At 48.6% G+C, this 21267-nt stretch overlaps 1 protein-coding gene across 1 annotated transcript in view; it reads left to right on the top strand.

Moving 5' to 3' along the window:
- The first annotated feature begins 423 nt into the window (after positions 1 to 423).
- The window catches only part of LOC142558549 (sodium- and chloride-dependent glycine transporter 2-like), a 25523-nt gene continuing 4679 nt past the window's right edge, over positions 424 to 21267 (top strand). Inside the window, exons 1-15 of the mRNA XM_075670681.1 lie at positions 424 to 549; positions 2265 to 2339; positions 3205 to 3348; positions 5165 to 5296; positions 8476 to 8651; positions 9438 to 9589; positions 10561 to 10702; positions 12153 to 12287; positions 14454 to 14557; positions 15457 to 15581; positions 16580 to 16680; positions 18055 to 18183; positions 19236 to 19335; positions 20071 to 20171; positions 20701 to 20859. Of these exons, the coding sequence (XP_075526796.1) occupies positions 426 to 549; positions 2265 to 2339; positions 3205 to 3348; positions 5165 to 5296; positions 8476 to 8651; positions 9438 to 9589; positions 10561 to 10702; positions 12153 to 12287; positions 14454 to 14557; positions 15457 to 15581; positions 16580 to 16680; positions 18055 to 18183; positions 19236 to 19335; positions 20071 to 20171; positions 20701 to 20859 (1899 nt within the window). The 5' untranslated portion in view covers positions 424 to 425. The remainder of the gene's footprint in view (positions 550 to 2264; positions 2340 to 3204; positions 3349 to 5164; positions 5297 to 8475; positions 8652 to 9437; positions 9590 to 10560; positions 10703 to 12152; positions 12288 to 14453; positions 14558 to 15456; positions 15582 to 16579; positions 16681 to 18054; positions 18184 to 19235; positions 19336 to 20070; positions 20172 to 20700; positions 20860 to 21267) is intronic.

Here is a 21267-nt window from a genome sequence, read left to right as displayed (position 1 = left end):
ACAGAAGACCTATGGGCCCCGGGTGCCAGAGGACCTAGCTATGCCACTGGTACCGTGTACACATAAACGAATGCCCGAGACAGTGGCCGGGAATATATGGCGCCGCGGTAGTTCATTACTGGGTAAAGCACTCGTACATATATACTGCGAAAGGCGTGGGTCCGGCTCCCACATGAGGCAAATTATCTTTTCGCCCACTTCCATTTACCTAAGTATTTCTGCATTTCAACCAGATGTACAACAATTGCCTTCCCACGTGCTTTCTTCGGCTTCATTGTCCTTCGCTTCCTTTGTGTCGTTTCGTCCACCGTGTGGCGTCAGCATGCATGGTCGCTGCTGCATCACTGACTACACTACTGACGTCATTGTGTACTATACTGACGTCACTGAGCAGCGCCGCGTACGCCAAAAGCCACACAGCACTGATGCGGGCTTGTCCACGTGCAGGGAGACAAGGCGAAGGCCGCTCGCCAGAAGCGCGCAGTGCCATTCACGTCGTCGAACAGCCACAGCCAAGCCTCGAGCACGAAGTCCTTCGAGATCTACGAGGTATGAAGCCGCGGTTCGTGCCGTTGCGTCCCGCCACAGCGCGGCAACGGCGAAAAGCCAGTGATCGGCAAATATACAGGGTGTTTCAGCGAACATTTTCAAAAATCTTTAAACGTTGCCTGTGGCAGATATCGCAATTCTAGTTCATGAGCTGGTCTACTCGAACCGGCGGACAATACTAGCAAAAAAAAAAATCTGAGATACAAAATCGAATAATTAACAAAACGAATCACTAATTAAGTTTTTAACTAATTACAGTATGGCCCATATTGCAATTTACAAATTCTAGCCGTGGAGTACACAAGGCGGAACCACTCGGAACGAATTTTCAAGATGACGCCAGTTTCGAGATATTTATTCCCGAACTTTGCGGAGAAATGCATTGGCGTACCAGTTAACTTGTTAGCAAAACGTTGTTTCATGCACTGACGCACACAAGTAACCGGAACGCCCAATGCATTTCTTCGCAAAGTTCGGGAAAATATATCTCGAAACTGGTGACGTCCTGAGAATTCGCTCCAAGTGGATCCGCCTTGCGAATTCAAGTGCACTGCTAGAATTTGTAAATTGCAATATGGGCCATAAAATAATTAGCTAACACTTAATTAGTGAATTCTTGTTAATTAATCGATTTTGCATTGCAATTCTTTTTGTGCAAGTAGTACGTGTCCGCCGCTTCGAGTAGACTGGCTCATAAACTAGAACTGTACCATCTGCCACAGGCAACCTTTAAAAAAAATTTGAAAATGTTCGCTGAAACACCCTGTATATATAAGAAAACTTACAATACCGTAGAATTCCTTAAACTGGCGTTCCGAAAGCTGCGGTCAATTCACGCGTAGCGGGCGCAATTTTCACGGATGAGATAAAGTGATAAGGTCGAGCAACAAATGATTCGTTGAGACGCCCGTCCGTGAGCCATGGATTAGACAAATTGGTCGAACTGGAGCCGTCAAGCCGTAGCGAACGAGGTGATAGGGAATGTGCGGTCACGGTAGCTCATGCGAAGGAAGAACATTGCGTATTGTGTGGCAAATAATAGCCAATGTTCGTGCATTAAAAAGACGTGTGGTTTTCTGTAAGAACTATAGCATCAAGGCTCACAACCATCTCGATAACTCGTCGCGGATGGCTACAATTCGATGGGAGTAAAATGCGAGAACATTAGTGTACTGTATTTTGAGGGCACGTTAAAGAATTTAACCCGGAGTCCTCCACTACGGCTTTCCACATAAGCCACTGACAGTTTCGGGGCGTTACACATTCCCCATTAAAAAAAAAAAAGATCTCAGTGCATAGGAAATTATATAGTGCACTTAAAGTCACTTGAAACTGTTCATTGGCGTTACACCGTAATATAAAATTAGGTTCGTGCGCTAGATTCCCTTTACATCCTATTGTTGCTGTTCCTTTGCAAACGGAAATGAAAGCTCTTGACAAATCTTTTCAGACGACCTTCAGCAATCACCGCGCAATATCAAAGGTGTTGCAGTTTGTGTTCTTTGATGGACTCGAATGGGGTTCACAATTTTCACGTTCGGCCTCATAACTACGCCTTACCTTTAATTAATTAATTAGTTATTGTATTGTCTTGGTCAGAGAACTACTTATTTGTATTGTAGAATGTGATGACCACGCGGTCCTTGGATCTCCCTATATAGTCTTGAACGTCCTGGCACCGCAATGTTGACTCATGTAGCCGATCTTTCTTCTAGACGTCGGGGAGCAGCTCGAGCGCGCGGCGCAACATACTTCCTTTGACCTCTGCTGCCGACGTGCCTCAACACTTGGTGCGTTCATTTTTATTTTTATTAGTCATTATCTTTTGGTTGTGTTCGTCTTGCTTCGTCGTGTCCCTGCCATGCAGTTCCAACTTGCCCAAACCTGTACACTATATATACCCGCGCCGTGCAGTGACTATGACGTTGTGCTCCTGCAGCACGCGGTTGCGGGTTTGATCCTCGGTCATGGCCGGGCTGTATTCCGACGCCGGGGGCGGGATGCGAAAGAAAACAAAAAAAAACAGTCGTGTGCGAGTACAACACACAACGCTTACACAAACCCAGGCGGCAAAAAATTATTCCTCGAAGTGTGATTTTTATCTTTGGGACGTTGCACTCACTCACTAGCTCAATCAATCAATCAATCAATCAATCAATCAATCAATCAATCAATCAATCAATCAATCAATCAATCAATCAATCAATCAATCAATCAATCAATCAATCAATCATATTCCTTTTTGACACAATTGTAGATAAGTTGTGTCAAGTTGACTGCGCCTGTTATACTTCGGAAATGCACACCCTGCATAGATAAATAATTGAATAAATAAATAAATAAGCTTAGTAGCCTTACTGTGCACAAATCACGGAGCCAGCTCCTTTTGCACACACAGTGTGCCCCACTCACTGACAAGGAAGTGCCCAGGATTTACTCATTGCAGTCGTGACAGCACTGACAGTGGCAATCCATGGCTTCCGATAAACACTTCACCTGTACCATACCATGAAGCGAGCCCTCGGACGATCCGTGCTTGGGAACTGGGTCTAAGCGCATACATGCTGCGGTTCAGGGGCACAGAACTCGTTGTAACGAAATTTTCGCGGGAGCGAGGGTGGCACGTGACCTCCCCCGACGTGCCTGCGCGCGCAGGTGCATTCGCTGGCCGAGTCGCCCGACCGTCGCCTGTGGTCGAGCGAGGTGCAGCTCATCCTGTCCTGCGCCGCAATCGCCATCGGTATGGCCAACATCTGGCGCTTTCCCAAGATGCTCTACGAGAATGGAGGAGGTGCGAATGTGTATACAGTTCCTTATACTTTACCGTTTCAGGCCTTGAGGTTTAGCGCGTCTGATGGGCTTTATTGAAAACGTCTGGTTATTTTCGTTTTGGATATGACAAACTGAGGGAAAGAAGGGATGCGTCACTGATTTAGGTGAACTGCCTGCAGCTTACTTTTCTGTTTCTTGCAGTGTTTACTGTGCTGCGCACATGTAACGAAAGCCAAGGGTGATTGCAGATCGCTAAGCGAAGCCTTCGTCCCGCAGTGGACATGAGATTATTATTAAGGCTAAAGCCTTATAAGTCTCATTAGTCAGTCGGCTTTAACCGAAAACGCGTCGATGACACGAGATGTACAAAATGGCTACGAACCCTCGATCATTTGTGGGAGTCGGACCCACGACCTTTGGTGTTAATGAAGACGAAGTTGATTCAGGTACAGTTAACTGATATAGAGTTATGGCATTCGACCTTTGGTGGGAGTCGAACCCAGCACCATTGGGGATAATTAAAGCGAAGTTAATTATGACACATGTAATTAAGATATAGTTGATTAAGACATTCGAACCCACGACTTTTGATGTTAATGAAGGCTAATTTATTTAAGATAGCTCAATTAAGGCACTCGAACCCACGATCTTGGGTGGGAGTCGAACACTCGACCTTTGGAATTAAGAGGGATGGCGAAGTAGACTAAGCAAATTAAGGGGAATGTGTACGTCATGTGTTCGTTTTTAATGCATCGGCACTTAGTCTTTCGCCTTCAAGTCGTCTTAAGGATAACATAATGATAAGAGACCCTGTGAATATTTGTTTATTATCATTATTATTATTAGCTACTACTACTACTACTTCTGCTACTTGGTACCTGCTACCTAAGCAATACTCCATTGCATCTGATCACTGTTATGTGATACCCAATCGAGTGCTTAGCATATTAAATAATAGATGCACCGTGCTGTTGTCGATGGTGGTCCACATCACAGCACACTTGTGGAAGCTGAGCCATAGTCACTAGCGCTAAAAAGGCTAACGAAAAAAAAAAAGTTGGGACATGAAAGAGCGCTAGACTTCAACTGGCAGGCTTTATTCATAAAAAAAAAAGAAAACATGCAATAAACCGCCGTATGCTCAAATAAATGCGCAGACGGACGCATAGACGAATGTACCACGTAGGAGAAAACCACATGCGCAACGACGCCGATAGGCATCCACAGCAACCCATCACAATGCGTTGATCGGGTTGTTATCAAGACACAACTCTTTATGAGTGAGTGTCAGGGAAGGAGCACTTACACATTTATCAGCAGCTTTTGCAATGCAGTATACCTCAGGTATTTTCTTATCTAACCGCCTGGCGAACCGTCTGAGCACTTGCTTGTTCTGAAAACACGCAAGTGCGTGTTTGTGAAAACACGCACTTGCGTTGTTGTGAAAACACGCACTTGCGTTGTTGTGAAAACACGGGGGGCATTTGGGGCATTTTCGTGTGCATCTATACGGCAGTGGTCAGCCAAGTGGCCAGCGCCTGCCAGAACGTTTACAGCATTCCTGTGCTCTCTAAGCCGGTCATTCAGGCCTGTTTGTCGCGCGTTCGCTCGATTGCATCATATGCATGGGGGCATGGCCGACTTTGCAAGCCACGCACGCAGTCCCTGCGCTAACTGTTAGGATGTGGTGGCTCAGTGTTCGGTTGCCGGCAGCATACCGACGGGGCGAAACGAAAAGCAAAATGAAAACGTTTTTGTCAAGCTGCCGTAACCTTTGAATAAAGCGAATCCACCCTCACTTGTGAAGCAAGTCAAGTTAACCCTGTGCCTCAACCATGCTCAGGCTCGTTCCTCCTGGCGTACATGGTGGCGCTGGTGGCGGTCGGCTACCCGCTCTTCTACCTCGAGCTCATCCTGGGCCAGTACACGCGGCTCGGACCCGGCGCCGTCACCAGATGCGTGCCCATGGCCAGAGGCAAGGCGGCGCTGTATATACATGCGTAGTGGGCGATATATATCATTACGATGTCATCTAGAGATGCTCAAGAGACGAGCCGCCGCGAGAACGACGATGCAGTAGGTCTGCGCCGTAGACGCGAGCGAAGGTCAGCCTGGCTGTCTGGCTCCAGTGTAAATAGCCTGTAAGTAGCGCTTTTTCGTCTATTTATTTATTTATTACATACTGCCAGCCCGAATGTCAGGCTTTAGGCAGGAGTGGGGTACATAACAATACAGTATATAGGAATACAATGTACATTTGGTCGAGCAAGTACGGCATTAGAGGAACCTACGTAAGACATACAAAGCGAAGTACAAACAATACGCCACGACAATGTGAAGCATCGCTAGCTATTGCGGAATGCACCCAAGAAAGAAAACACGGTGTCGAACACGGTGTGTGAACAGGTCTGTGTCTTTCCACACGTAACAATATCATAGTATACCGACCCCGTGTTTAAGCGAACATGACATGACATGACAAGAACTTTACTTGAGTCCTGAGGAACTGAGATCTAGGGGAGCCGCAAGATCAAGTCGGTGGCTCCGCCCACGATGGGACCGGGCGACGATGTCCCGCCGCAATGTCGTGGACCTTCTGGACAGCCTGGAGTTCAATGTGGAGATTGCTGCGCTCTTGAGGGATTCCTCCAATTGCTCTTTCGTGATGGGTGCACGAGAGGCGTTAAGGGCTGGGCACAGCCAGAGCATGCGTACAAGAGAGCATGAGTCATGAGCACATTTGGCGCACGACTGTGAGTGGTCAGGGTCTGTCCTATAAAGAAACCGAGGAGGGGGATACGAACGAGTTTGCAGAAGTCTGAGAAGTTTGCATGAGAAGCGAACACTTCCAAATGTTTTTATGAGAAAAATACCTGTGGCACATAGCACAGTTCTAGTCCATGAGCTGGGCAATCCGAAGAGGCGAAAATTACTTGTAAGAAAAATATTTAATGCGTCATCGACTAATTGAAAAAAATCGCTAATTAAGTGTTTAACTGATCACCTTACTGCACATATTGCAACTTACAAATCCTAGCCGGGGAGTTCGCAAGGAGGATCCACTCGGCACGAATTCTCAGGACGACACCAGTTTCGAGATACTTTTTCCCGAACTTTGAGGAGAAATGCATTGGCGTTCCGGTCACTTTTGTGCTTCAATGCATAAAGCGACGTTTTGTTCAGAAGTGCAACGACAGTGCATTTTTACCGCAAGTTTGACGGCGCATATCTCGTAAATGGTGTCAGCCCCATAATTGTTTTCAAGTTGATGTGCCTTGCAGTCTCACCCGCTAGAATTTGTGAGATGCAATATGTGACATAACGTAATTAGTTAATGACTTAATTAGTGCACTTTTGTTAATTAGTGTATCATGCATTTCAATCTTTTGTGCAAATGATGTCCGCCTCTTCGACTAGGCCAGCTCATGTGCTAGCATTGTGCTACCTGCCAGACAATGAAAAAAATATATAATTTTCTTTAAGTGTTCGCTGAAAGACCCTGTAAATACATTGCGATGTTCAGGGGGCGACGCCTTGTACTCCGCTCAAAGTAACCTGGCGTGCACCTTCTTTATGGCAGAAGCGGTAGAAAGTTATATCAAGTCATTCTTTAGGTATAGCCGTTTGTACTTACCCTTTCAGATGTGCATGTGGCCGAATGCTGTTCTCGACGGAATTACGCAACGAAATAAGAAACGTTGCCTAAATATCCTCTCAGCAACAAATGTGCTACTCGAAGCGCTTAATCCATTTAATAAGCCGAATCCATTTATTTGGCTCTTTCTGCTGTCTAAACCCGAACAGATTTATTTGGTTCTTTCGCCCGACTATACGAGTGTACTTCAAGGGGCAATGTACTTTTGTTCCATAGCTAAAACGTATTTCAATGCCATACGTATGCTTGCAAGCCTATTTGTGACTGTTTTCACTGTTCCATTGTTATGGCACTCAGCGGCCGACTGTAATCCAGTTTGGTTCAGAAATCAAGTATAGACCTAATATTTATTGTAAGCTCGCGCTTTTACAGCAATATTTATTGGGAATCGCGGCTCAATTCTTTTTTTCCTACATTCAGATGAAACGCGAACTGTTGAAGGAGCGATTGTGAAATGACAGTTCCTTTGTTGCGTGTTCAGCGAGCGTCACTTTATTGTTATATGTTGTGCAAGGATCAGCGATTACCTCGCGGAAAGAAAGTTCAAACCAAACTCACTAATATGTCAAACACTTTTTTTTTGTGTGTTTTATATAACGAAAACAGCGGACATCGGGACTATATACAGAACGGATCACAGTTACACAGAGCGGTGTGTGTCTCCCTTTATTTGTCCCGCTAGCGCCGTTTTCGTTGGACTATAGCTGACCATGGGCCAACTATAGTCCAGGACCTCACCTGTGTCTATAGGACTTGATCTTGCTATGCCGACCGTGTGTCGTTCTCAACAAAAAAAAAAAAAACTGACCCTGTGCTTGGTGGACTCGGCCCACACTGCAGTGTAAAGTAATTTACACCCTTAGAAGCGAAAAAGGGAGTGTGTATCGGTCTGTAACTCGCACCCTTAGACCCGGAAAGGGTGTAAGAGTGCGCGTCATAGGCAGATTTACACTTCTGTTCACTTATAAGTGCGTATAAGTTATTTAACAGTGCTGCTGCAGTGTGCCCGGTTCCCGGCTTTTTGCCGACTCGCTCTTGTGCGCGGGGTTCCTCGCCAACCGCTGCGCGCGCATTTCTTTCCCAATGTGCTCGTGGCAACTGCGGTCGTTAACTGCGGCGCATACGTTTATATCGCCTTCATTGCGACGTGCGAACGTGGCTGTACACCGCACGTTGCCGTACGTCGCACCGGTTGCCTTTTTAGAAGAACGTCTAAATACTAAGCGCCGCTATAGCGTGGCCGGTGGAGGACACAGGCAGTTACCGCGATACGATCACGTATTCGGCCAACACTTTTTTTCTTGGCTCGGTTATTCTTACGTAAAGCTGACCCCTATAGGCTATTTCCTTCCTCCGTGCCCGAGAGGCAGGTCGACATTGCCACACAAATCAGCATCATTGCGCGAGAGTCCTTCGAAACAACCGATCTCGAGAGAGCAGATCGAGCCATGACCTCAGGCGCGTGTATCGTGCACCCTTGCGCGTATGGTGCGCTGCAGGTGTGGAGGTGTGCGCGGGCCTGGTGAGCTTCCTGATGAGCGGCTACCTGCACGCGCTGCTGGCGCAGTCCCTGCTGCAGCTGCTCCTGTCCTTCACTGACTTTAACCTGGTGCCACTGTCCGGATGCTACGGCTTCTGGGAGCAGCAGCTCGAGACCTGCTACAGGGCCGAGAGGGTATGCACACCGAAATTAAACCCTGGAGGGTTTCTAAAGGTGCCATAACCACGGCCTGATTGTGAGGCACGCCGTGTGTAGTGGGGGACTGCGGGTTAGTTTCGAACGCCTGGCGTTCTTTAACGCGCAGCTAAATTTTGAGCATACACGGGCGTTCTTGCATTTCGCCCTCCGAGATCGGACGACGCGCAGTGCGAATCTCGGAGGCCGGGTTCTGAGACGCCTTCAGCGAGAGGGTAAACCTTGCTTTCGCTTTCCACAACAGTTCGGAAGCACATTACTGCTAACAGAAATTAATGCAGTCTGCAGAATATTTTTGACTCCTTATTTGTAGGATCTGGTGCAAGGCGGACAGTTTTCTAGCGATAGGTTGTGCTTTTTGTAGTGGCTGACTTCATTTCTGCAATTACAACGTGCTTCCATACGTAAAAGAAAAAGATAATTGATGGCAGATAAGCAAACTTGTTGTTAATTAATAATCATATTGCGTGATCGCGGAAATCCGCTGCTGTGAAGCATGGTCAGCAAACAAGGTAAGTTTGTAATGTTTTATCTTTGTTAACCTGAGGCATCCGACGCAGAAACCTGTAGTCAAGTTCGCCGTTTTGGCGAAGCAGTTTTTACAAGCGTAGATAATTCAGTTCATTAGAGGCGACGCTTTTTTAAACGTTATGTCTATGCGCTGTTTTACAATCGCTTTTTTTTTTGTCTTTGCGATCGATGTGCATGCCACTTACTGGTGCGTGAGAAGCAGTTTTCGCTAACGGGCTTCTCTGCAATGCGCAGCGGCTGTGCGGGTTGCACCCCTCCGTGCAGCGCTCTGCACGGAAAGGCCACCAGAACCGCTCGTCGCTGCCTTTGCACATGCGACCGTTCAAGTACGACGACGCCGTCATGGACTGCGTCAACGTCACCGAGACAATGAGCGAGCACTTCTTGTGAGTCGTGCACTCGCTCGACTTCACTTGTGTGCATAGGTTCGAGCAAACGCTTTGTGCGTTCCACTGCAGTTCAAATCTGGACATAACATCTACAGAGCAAGTAGCTGAGACGATACATACTAGTTAAGAAAAAATTTAGGCATGAACAGGGACATAAGAAAGGAGAAATGACAACACAGACGGTGTATGTTTGTCTGTTTCGGATGAACTGCGGCGTTGAGACGGTTAATGTTTAGTCTTCGCGGACCCTTCGATACAATTACACATCATTCAGGAACCATCCTCGTGGATGATCTTTCCTTTCTTTCTTCTTCATTTTTTTGCTTTTTGCGCAGTAGCATGTGAAGAAAGACAACTCTGCAGTATTTACTAAAACATGTTTGTGACTGTACTCGTTAAATTTTCTTTTATTCCCAAGCCATCTACAATTTCTGAGAACATCCTTTCAAATTGCAGGCGTGAGGTTTCTGCTTTCAGTAAGAAAGTTGTTATTTTCAAGGCAGCGCATCTGTAAATGCAGGTTGGAACACTGATAAACTTTAACAGCAGTTAAAAAGAAACTTAAGGCTTTAGAAACTTTGATTTCCACTTCTAGAAACGTGGGTTCTCAGGCTCGGCCGTGGCCTCCACCAAGGACACTGAGATCACGAACCACCAAGGCTTTTATTCTTCCTCCGGTGGAGCAAGGCCAGCTCTGACCGCTGGCTGTTTCGAACGCGCACACTGGAGTTCTGTTGGCCATCACGCGCCACGGACAGCCGGCGAGACGCGTCCCACAGGCTTTGCTCGTGTTTGTCTCCGTTTCAGTGTTCTTACATCTGTCTATACATACAAATGCGCATGCCTCTGAAACACACTCTCTGACCCTGTTGTCTGAGCGCTGCGCTTCCTCAAAACGAACACACGTATCGCGATTTGTCGTTTCAGCTGTTACGCGTTTAGAATACACGCGCTGCGGATGCATGCAGCCACACGTCCGTGGGCCTCCGGTCGCACCGGCAGGCGTGGCGCGTGGGCAGCTTGCATCTGGAACTCCTGCTGTGCCTGGGGCTCATGTGGGCGCTGCTGTACGTCTGCCTCGCGTCGGGCCTGCGAACGCCGGTGGGTACTGCGCTGTGAGGCTTGCTTTTCTATTGCGTCATGCAGATCATACGGACACTTGGAGGCGCATTTCTTCGCCGTTGGCGCCGCCACTGTCCAGGGTGTTGCACTGTCGCGGTCGATGGTACATGCGCGGCCCTCGTGCGGAGGGTTAGGTCTTCAGAAACGCGAGAGGTGCGCAATAGGTGGTGTTCAAAGCCACGCCCCATATAGTGTGACGCCTACTGAATATAAGATTAGGATCTCAAAGGCTATGCTTTTGCTGGTTAAATGCGGCGGGAGCAATTTCGCGAGCGGGAAACACGTCATATAGGCGTCGTGTTTTGGACATCATCTATGCGTCTCGCTGTGAAATCGGAGGCGGCGTTCAGGTTACATTCAGGTTCAGGCGTTCAGGTTAAGGTTACTGACATTAGCGTTCTGCGCACGAACACTATAGCGCTTCCTAGCTACTTTGCAACTGTCTGCATAGCAAACACTGGTAAGTATACAGTGGCCTTCAACGGACAGTAAATTTGAAGCTACGAACGGCCGACGGGTTTTCCGTCGAATTCATCTCGTGCACCATCGACGCACGTCTCCTAGCTACAACGCCGTTAGCAGTGTTCCTCGACACGCCTGCGTAAGGTCTCTAGATGTGCAAGTTTCAATATGGGTCCGTTCTTTCATCTGCATTAGCCGCCGTCGTCCTCATCCTGGCGCGTTCCCACCATTGCCCATGCTTGACTGGCTTACTGACGTGGCACTTTCACTTGCTCGCGCTGATCACCAGCGCCCCCAAAAGGTTCCACATGCTTTTTTTTTCTTTCTTTTACGTAGGGTGGTTCACGCCAACTTACGCTTGAATAAAGATTTACTGCACGGAATGCAGTTTTAAGACGGGTATTGATAATAAAAGCAGCAGGAGACAGGAAGACAGCTGTGTGCATCAGAGCAGGGATTTATACTCCCCCCTCCCCAACACACCATAACACCCCCTCCCACAGGAGGATTGCGACATCCCCCGAAAAATTATTTCAAACCCCCCCCCCCTTTCCCCACATTTAGCTCAAAACACCCGTGTACTTATTAGATTTAGGTGCACGTTAAAGAACCCCAGGTGGTCCAAATTTCCTGAGTCCCCTACTACGGCGTGCCTCTAATCAGATCGTGGTTTCGGCACGTAAAATCCCATAATTAAAAAAATATATATAACCAGCAACTTGATTAGCTTTACGTTACAGCAACCCTGGTGTTCACTTATGTTTCTTGTCCAAGTTGAATGAATGAATGAATCAATCAATCAGTCAATCAATTAGTCAATAAATCAGTCGTTTGTAGTCGTTCTATCTTCAGTACAAGTTTTATTAAGGCAGGACCCCAGAGCTCCAGAATAGCGGTTGAATAGGACTGGCCTAGCTGCGCTAATAAATGCCGTAGCATTGAGTGAGGCGACGAGGTGTCTGTGCTCACGTTCCAGCGCCTGTCCGTGGTCACGCTGCTGCCCATCGGTTTGACGATGACGCTCATGATCGAGACGCTGTGGAGAGAGGGCGCCACCTTCGGCATCTGGTTCATGCTGGTGCCTCACTGGCGGGAACTGCTACAGATCACGGTGATGTCTTTCTTCGTCTCGGTTTCACTTAGAGCGCCGCTCTTTTTAGGCGCCCGTTCCTTCGGCGAGCGTCGGTGTTGCCCCTCGTAACCGAGCGGGCGAGCGCTGCGAAGGATGAAAGCGAACGCTGAGCGCAGCCGGAAATGAATAGCGAAGAGAGCCTGAAGAGGAAAGCGGAGGAGGCGGGTTTTGCGAAAGCGTGAGAAGAAAAGCGTAGGGCCGCGCAAGACGGGCTTTGCGGCGACGACGGCTGCCATATGGCGCCAGAGTAGCGCGCGTCGTCTGTATGGAAACAAAGCGCTGCATGAGCGGAGGTCTGTCTGCGGCGGCTGCTGTGAATCGCGCGCACGTGCTGCCTGTCGCGATCTCCCGATTAGCGAGGCGCAGTCGCGCCGCACTTGGCTCCATTTGCAATGTGCCGCTCGAGACAGATTGTCCGCGCCAGCCAATATATCATGACACGAAAACGCCCCCCCCCCCCCCATATAGAGTTGCCTTCAAATTTCGCATCAGGGAGTATCGTAATCGTTGGTGAGCTTTTTTTTTTTTGTTACGCGCAAGCGTTGATGCCCCGTTTGTGAAATCGGCGAAATTATGTTACTCGCTGCGAAGGAAGCGAGCACGTACCGGAGGAGGAAGGCGCTTGGAATTAAAGATAATCGACGCGTCCGCGCCCTTTTCGTTATCGCTTCGACGCCGCGCGGCGCACGCTGTGCATGTTCGCAGCGTCCATATACGACGTTTGCACGTCACGCACTGAGACGTCGCTGTTATTTTTTGTTACCTGTATACTCTGATTCCGCTTGAATTTTCGAAGTTTTATTTTGTGTAGAAATGCTAATTAACTAGGGGCAAGTTGAAGAGTTGGGGCCGTGTTCACTTTCTCCTAACAATCTTTGACGTTATCTTTTAGAAAAAAACTCTACGAACAAGGGGATTTCTCAAGTCCTTCATTAGGATCGATCGTGCGACTCTTAGGCTAAATAGCTTATTAGCCCATTTTTTTTTACGATTACTAGCTCATATTTTCTGTCTGCAGCCATTTAAAATTTTCTGCCGCCGTGTTAAGAGCAATGCCGGGAAACTCACTTAAGTGTCTCGTCTTTCCTGTGATTAAAGGACAACGGCGACGAAATTTTGCATTTGGCTAGATTGGCAATGAATCAATGCTGTATACCTTTATACACTATTGAAGAAAGCTTAGCAAACCTGTAGGGTTGGTAATTGTCTAATTTTCTTATTAGCATCATTTAAATGGCACCCGCCCCGATTACGCGTGCACCTTGTGGTGAGCAAACATGACATAGATACGAGGAAATCACCTCGGACATTCTTTAGCGCGTCGCAGCGGGCAGCAGTGGGCACCATCTAATCTCGGAGCATTGTTCCGAGAGAAAAAAAAAAAAAACATCGCAGCAACAGGACCAATGAAAAACAAAACAACACAAGCAGTCTTCGCGGTCCTGTTGCTACGCTGTTTGTCTCAGAATGATGCTGAACCAACTAACCCAACTTCGCACATTTGTACGCTGTAGTCTCCGCGGCTATGCCGAGGAGCCATGCTAGGATCATGCCAATTCTCACTGTACTGGGTCATACGTCACTTCCGGCAAGTGGTAATGGCGGTGTTTTCTTTTTCAGTTTCGGTATGAAGAGAACGTTTTTTTTTGTTTTTTTGCAAGCTGTTCGTGATGCATCCACTCGTACTTCAAACTTATTTTTTTTTCACGGAAGCTGAAGCGACGCTTCGTACACAGTTCGGTTATTATTATTATTATTATTATTATTATTATTATTATTATTATTATTATTGCTACTACTGCTACTACTACTTCTACTACTACTACTTTTTTGCAGTGGACCTTTAAAGTATTTCGAGCCCGTTTTCAGGAACACCTCGTGCGCGTTTGTTTTGTGTTCAGTTAACCTTTATCGTCGTGATTTGCCAACGTGTCAGTTGAAAGGTCTCTCGAAAGTTTGCGAATCAGCGACGCCCCAATACGGCATGGAATGCCTTACATTCAAACTCAGGCTTTTAATACTGTCCCATACAGAACCAACTGCGACTTCCCTTTAAAAGAGGTTTCAAGCTCAAGGTTTATTCTAAGGTGCTCAATTAAATAAGGAAGTCCTTCGCCAATTTTTTTTTCGCACACAACGAAACAGGTGTGGACTCGTGCTGTGGAACAAGTGCTGTTCACCATCGGCGTCAGCTACGGTCCCGTGGTCACCTTCGGCAGCTTCTGCCGCCGTTTCGAGAACGTGCACAGGTAATCGAGCCAGCACGAATAAATCCAGCTGCACAGGTTTGCTTTAAACGATTAGCGGCGTTTACACACACGTTTTCGTAAACTGTTTGCTATCAAACCCGACGTGGTTCCTTAGTGGCTGTGGTGTTGGGCTGCTAGGTAAGCATGAGGTCGCGGGATTGAATCCCGCGGCCACGGCGGCCGCATTCCGATGGGGGCGAAATGCGAAGACACCCATGCACTTAGATTTAGATGCACGTTAAAGAACCCCTGGTGGCCCAAATTATTTCGTAGTCCCCCGCTACGGCGTGCCTCATAATCAAATCGTGGTTTTGGCCCGTATAACCCCAGAATTCTTTTTTTTTTGCTTTCAATTCTAAGTAATGTTATGGAGTAGACAAAACAAAAGATGCCAGGGGTGCGATCTTGTAACGGTTCGGAACGGGAACCGTTATGGGACCCGAAGGAATAATAACGCAGAATGGTTGTCAGCGGAGCGTACAAACTCTCCTCTACTACCGCCAACCGGAAGCTGCTTCCGTAATTGCCATCACTTGGGGACAGCGCGAAATGATGCTATATAGGGACGGACAAGACCAGACAACACGACACGCTCGTGTTGTCGTGTAATATATATATATATAATAAAGTAAGCAAATTGGATATTGTAATGACTAAAACTGGATGGACATTTCGCTATCACATACTCATTCTTTACAAGGTGTATAAAAAATTTAAGATATACACAATCTCATCTGACGATAGTGCAACTAAAGGGCTATCACCGCGCGAGCTGCCTAGCTTTCTAGTACTGTCCGTTTCTATATCTTCGCCCGCGTGAGAGTGATATATGCCGCAGCCGGTGTGACGTATACAAAGCTCAGGTGCGTCACGTGGCTGCGCGCGCACCCTATTCGCAGGGTGGTGTTCATGGTGACGCTGCTGACGCTCGCGGCGAGCCTGATGTATTCCATCATCGTGTTTTCGTCGCTGGGTAGCATGGCGCTCAGTCTCAACATCCCCGTCAAGAACGTCGTGCACGGAGGTACGAAACTGCGTCTAGGTTTCCCGAGGGGACACTCGCTGTTCGCGTTCGACTGAGGTCGCGGATTCGACTCCCGGCCTCGATTGCAGCGTTCCGATGCGAGAACGCGGCGTTCTCCATAGCCATGCAGGTGCAACTTTGGAGCGCATAAAACCTACCTAGTTAACACTCACTCACTCACTCACTCACTCACTCACTCACTCACTCACTCACTCACTCACTCACTCACTCACTCACTCACTCACTCACTCACTCACTCACTCACTCACTCACTCACTCACCCAATTAATGAACAGTTGCATATAATCGTCAGTCAGTCAACGAATAGACCTACAGTTTCGATGCAGATAGAGACTTGTGTCGTTTCTTCATCAATTACTTAATTTCTCGACGAATTAATCCGCCAAGTAAAAATTAATTTCGTTCCGGTACCCGAGCGCAGTTGTCGTATTTCAGCATTTATAGCAATGTGCCCAGTCACCCTGAGTTAACATATTTTGGCAGTACTTGCGCGTCTTAACGTTTTCTTTTTTTTTTTCTAACGGAGGAACCTGGCAGCACACAGGGGCTGTATACATTAAACTGTGTGGCAAATGTTGCTTGCCGCCATTCGTTGTGTTGCTTTTAATCGTCCCCACCCTTCACCCCCTACCGCCGTCTTCTTTGGGCTGAGCAGACGCACTTGCTTTAATGTGTCATAACGGCGTATTACCTTTGACTTTCGTGACCCGCAGGAGGACAGGTGCTGTATCGTCATGCCGGTTTGTTGCTTGCCATCGGTTATGCTTTATCAGTGCACTAGAACTGGTGTTTCTTCTTTTGTTTCATTTTATTCAGTATTGATTCACCAGTTGAATCTTTTGTATTTAGATGCGCGCTAAAGAGCGAACATACTTTTTCCCCAGCTGCCTGCTCTTCGAAGACCGCAGCATTAAAAAAAAACGGTTATAAATGAACAGGCACACTTACTTACGCTCGGCCTCGTCGACTGTGCGCAGGCCAGAGCGTGATATTTGTGGCGATGAGCAAGTACTCGGTGCACTGGATCTCCTCCAGCCTGTTCTTCCTCCTCGTCCTCATCGCCGGCACCAGCTCGCAGGTGAGGTGCCCAGCGGCAGCAGCAGATGGCGCCACATCCTAATTGATGTTTGACAGGATCAAGCCACGGTTGCGGCTGCTGCGTGTGTGTAGCTTATTTTCGCTAGCGTTCGTCTATAAGTATTGCGCAGCACTTGCATTATATGTGGTAGCCAACCAATCCGGCACAAAGATTTCCTCGATTGATTCTTCAAGTCAGGTTCTTTGACTCCGTCTTGATTTCTCTTATGCGATTAGCAATAGTTGCCTATACTTTAGGCACGTTGAGCCTACCTGTTCTGTCTAGCCTCGGCGCCGAGTTGTCGAATAGTTTGGGTCACTAAGTTATGCTGTCGCGGTCACGATGACGTCGCGGTCGTTGCACTTTTCGCCATTCTTGCTTCGTCACCCGACTCTCGTCACGGCGTCATCGTCACTCTATCGTCGTCATACTCTCGTCGTCATTCCATCGTCCTCATACCGTTACCATGCAATCGTCGTCATATATACCGTCGTCGTGGTTGTTCCGTCATCGTCATTCTAACTTCCTCATCCAACTCTCGTCACGCCATCTTCGTCATAGCATTGTAGTCGTGCGGTCATCGTCACGCTCTCGCGTTACCATCGTAATTGCTTCGGAAACGTCTTTTCGTTAGCTCCATATGCCGTCGTCGTCATACTGTCTTCATCGTTCCATCGACGTCATTCTGTATTAATCGTGCTGCCGTCATTCAATCGTGATTATGCCGCCGTTGTCATCCCGTCGTCGTCGTCAGATCGTCATCGTCGTTCATTCGTTGTCATGCGGTCGTTTTCGTGCCTTCGTGGTCGTTCCATCGCATTCCCTACAGCTTCGTAATCCGGCTGTCATCATACCGTCGTCGTTACGCCACTGTCGTCGTACACTCTTCGAGACAGAGTCGTCTTCGTTATGCTATTGTCATCATTTTAGAATCGTCGTGCCGCCTTCGTCTTTCCGTCGACGCCGTTACTTCTTCGTCATTCCATCGTCGTCGTTCTGCAGCCGTCGTCGCCCATAACCTTGGCACGCGAGTGTCGTAGCAAAGTGAGCCGATACCGGAGGCGGCGTATGTCGCACGTGATCGCGAAAGCAACGGAGGTATCAGAATGACCACTACGGATTCCGAATAGGCAGTACGGTACGCAGTACGGTACGTCACTACGTAATAGCTTGAATGTTAATCGCATTACCGTCGACAGTCATCGTGGGATGGGTTCCGGCGGAATTTTTTTCCTCCACAGTCGCGACGTTGTCGTGGCTCCACGCCTATACGGTTGGGGACCGCCTGACGCCCTTTCGTACACGCGTAACGCCCTTTCTTTCACGCGTAATGCCCTTTCGTTCACGCGCGCTTTCGTTCACGCGTCTGCGCAGCTGTCGATGGTCGACGTGGCGCTGACCCACTGGGCCGACTGCTGCATGCTGGTGCAGCGGAACCGGCGACACTTCGCGGTCGGCTACTGCGTCGTCGCTTTCCTGATCGGTCTGCCTTTCGTCACCGAGGTATGCGGCGAAATATAGTTGCGAACGCTTATTTTTGTCAACACGCAAAGCTCTATTTGGCTTCGAAATGCTGTTGACATCGCGTTATTTGCTTCTGGTGAAAAGTCGTATATTAGCTTACCGAGAAGCATTATTTGCCTCTGATTAAGCTCATTGCGGCAAGCAGCTCGTAGCTATAGTTTCGTGTCTCGCCTAGCTTAGCAACTACTTATATAAAATTAAAATGCCTCTAGGGGCGGGATTCGAACCAGGGTTCCCCTGCGCGATAGCTGGACGCTCTCTAACCGTTATGGCCCAGAGGCAGACGTGGAACGAGTAAATCACTGCTGACCTTACCACATCCTTCCCTCCGATGGCAGCTAGCGCAGTGAGACAATTGGCGCGTGCGCCTTGTTGCGGATAGCAAGGAAATTTGCCTATAAAAGCGACAACAGCTTTGCGCGTGCGCAAGTTCTCCCCCGTGGCTCCGGGGTGAGAGCTTGCAGTGCTTATAACTTATGGGGTTGCACCTTAAGCTGTACTAATGCAATACTGAATGGCAACGTGACGCCAGGGCTCATTTAATGTTCATAATACTGTCCTTTGTGTTTGGCCTTTGGTGAGTGTTTAGGATTGTTTATGTGTCGAAGACCGGCAACAAATAAGTAAAGCTAATCGTGCTGTAATTTTTATGGCATCAGGCTGTTGCGCTTGTGGGACGAGGTTCGAGCCAACAACCGGCCTTTGACTGCATTTATTTAATTTTCGTTGAAGACACCATAAACAACCTGAGACAGGAACCTACCTAAACCTACCGCAAGGTTCTTGTTCTGATGCATTGTAAGGCGTCTGCAGTGTCCCTCGCTACTTATGCGTGGTGCCGTCTGCACACCTTCCTTGCTTCTATGTATGCTGTCTGCTCCAAATGTAAGTTTAGTTGCGAGTATATATAGCGCTTGTCCTGTGTCTGCCTTCTCTCGTCTCGTCTTAAGGTGTGCGATTGTTAAACCTGCGTGAGTTATTAGTCGCGAATATGTGTGCATGCCAAGTGCGCGCCCTACCACTGCATGCAGGCGGGCCTGTACCTGGTGCAGCTGGTGGACAGCCAAGTGGTCGGCTTCCTGCTCAGCTACGTGGCCTTCTTCGAGCTGCTCGCAGTCATGTGGATATACGGTGCGCCCGTGGGCTGCGCTTCCGCGTCGAACGAGGCCAGGGGCGCTTTGAACCGTGACGTCAAGTGGAAAGTCTTAGATCCCATGCGTTTCAGTAGCACAATCCGAGAAAAGATTTGCGCCCTTTGGAGCTTGTTCTGTCCTCAAACAAAAATAGTCATCTGTCTTGCGCGTACTTACTTTCTTTGCGCGGCGCTCCCGATACTTTCTGGTCATGCGTGTATCTAAGCGTGGCGTTTCTGAAAGGAAATTGGCGAGCGCGCTAAGTGTTAAACAAAGAAAATTCTGCTGAAGTGTATGTTAAAATGGCAAAATTTCGCGTCCCTGATCAGGGAGCTGAAGAAACGGAGTGAAAAAGGCGTTCGCAGGTGCCTTTATCGTCTCGTAGTTTGCTTTTGTGATTGACCGTAGCACGAGTACGCTCGGCCTGCTATCGCACAAGTTATCGGCAGTGCACACGGAAAGCGCGACGAACCTGCGTCGCGTGACGCGTGCAAACGGCGTTCTCGTTTATTCGCATCGTAAGAACTTCAGTTTGGCCGAGTTGGCATTTGCTGCATATCACACTGACCGCAAATAAAGACGGGGACAACGGAAGAGAACACAAAAACGACACGGGCCGTGAGTTCTTCTGAAGCTACCGCCCGTGTCGTTATTGTGTTTTCTTCCGCTGTCCCCGTCTTTATTTGCGGTCAATATGATATGTCGTTTATTCGCGACTGTCCGATCGGCGCAGGCCTGGAGCACTTGAAGCTGGACGTGATGCTGATGCACGGCGAGCTGTCGGCGGTCAAGCTGGAGTGCGCCTGGTGCGTCGTCGTCCCCGCCGCTTTGGCCGTGAGTGCCACTCGGTTGCGCTGTCGTGCAACTGGACTGCTGCCAACTGCTTGTTACTACTACTACTACTACTACTACTACTACTAATAGTCCTGGCGGTGGCGCCGGCAAAAGTAGCCAACAGCAGCTAAACAACACTAAGTAACTTTTTTTATTTGTTTTATGTGCCGAAACCACGATCTGGTTATGAGGCGGGGTTATGGTGGGGGGTCTACAAATCTTAATGCACGGTACCACACGAGCGTTCTTGCGTTCCGCACCGATCGGAATGCGGCTGCCATGGAAAGTTAGCGGTGTGCGTGTGCGTGTGTTTCAGATGTGCCTTTCTCTTGTCCCTGTGGTTCAACTTGCGCTACATCAAAATAGAAGAAGCCATAGATTGCCCTACCGCGGCGGGTAGGTCACGCGCCATGACGCCGACTTTGGCGATATAATCTCTGGTGAATTGTGGGCTCTGCAGCATTTCAGGCGCGCCAACAACAACGCGTCGCACCTCACACGTGCATACTGGACTGGCTCGCGTTCGCAGGTGAGCCTGGTGACGAGCCTGCTCTCCGGCTGCAGCTCCCTGCGACTGGGTCCCATCCAGTTCCCGGTGCACGTGTGCTACGTCGGCTGGAGCCTCGTCATCGTCGGCGCCCTGCAGGTGCCGCTGTGGGCGGTGCTGGAGGCCATCCGGAACCAGGCCGTGAGTGGTATCAGCACAAACGGGGCGGCGGTGTGCGACCAGATGTGCGGTGGCCGACGCAGTTCTTCATAGGATGTCAGGGCGCAGAGAAGGCGAGACAGTGCTATACCGACTGCCAGCTCGTAAAAGAAAATGACGTATTCGAGCGGTCGTCGTTCAAGAGTGCTCCAGCTAGTTCAGCTAACGAGGTTATATGTAAGACGGCGTCAGGGGCTATAGTGCTGGTATAAGCGTGCTTCACCAGCAATGAAGTAACGAAGCCTCGTTGTCAGTTATCGTTCACGCCTGAAATCGTAGCACTGGCAGAGTGGAGCGTTTTCGAACGACTGGCTTACGTAGCAAATCACAAGCAATTAACTACTTGTAATCGATTCCACCTAACTGCAGTTTACCGATTACTTCTTTTTT

This window comes from Dermacentor variabilis, chromosome 9 (assembly GCF_050947875.1).
Source record: "Dermacentor variabilis isolate Ectoservices chromosome 9, ASM5094787v1, whole genome shotgun sequence".
In the NCBI taxonomy this organism is placed as follows: domain Eukaryota; kingdom Metazoa; phylum Arthropoda; class Arachnida; order Ixodida; family Ixodidae; genus Dermacentor; species Dermacentor variabilis.
This window is presented reverse-complemented; position numbering and strand designations above follow the sequence as displayed.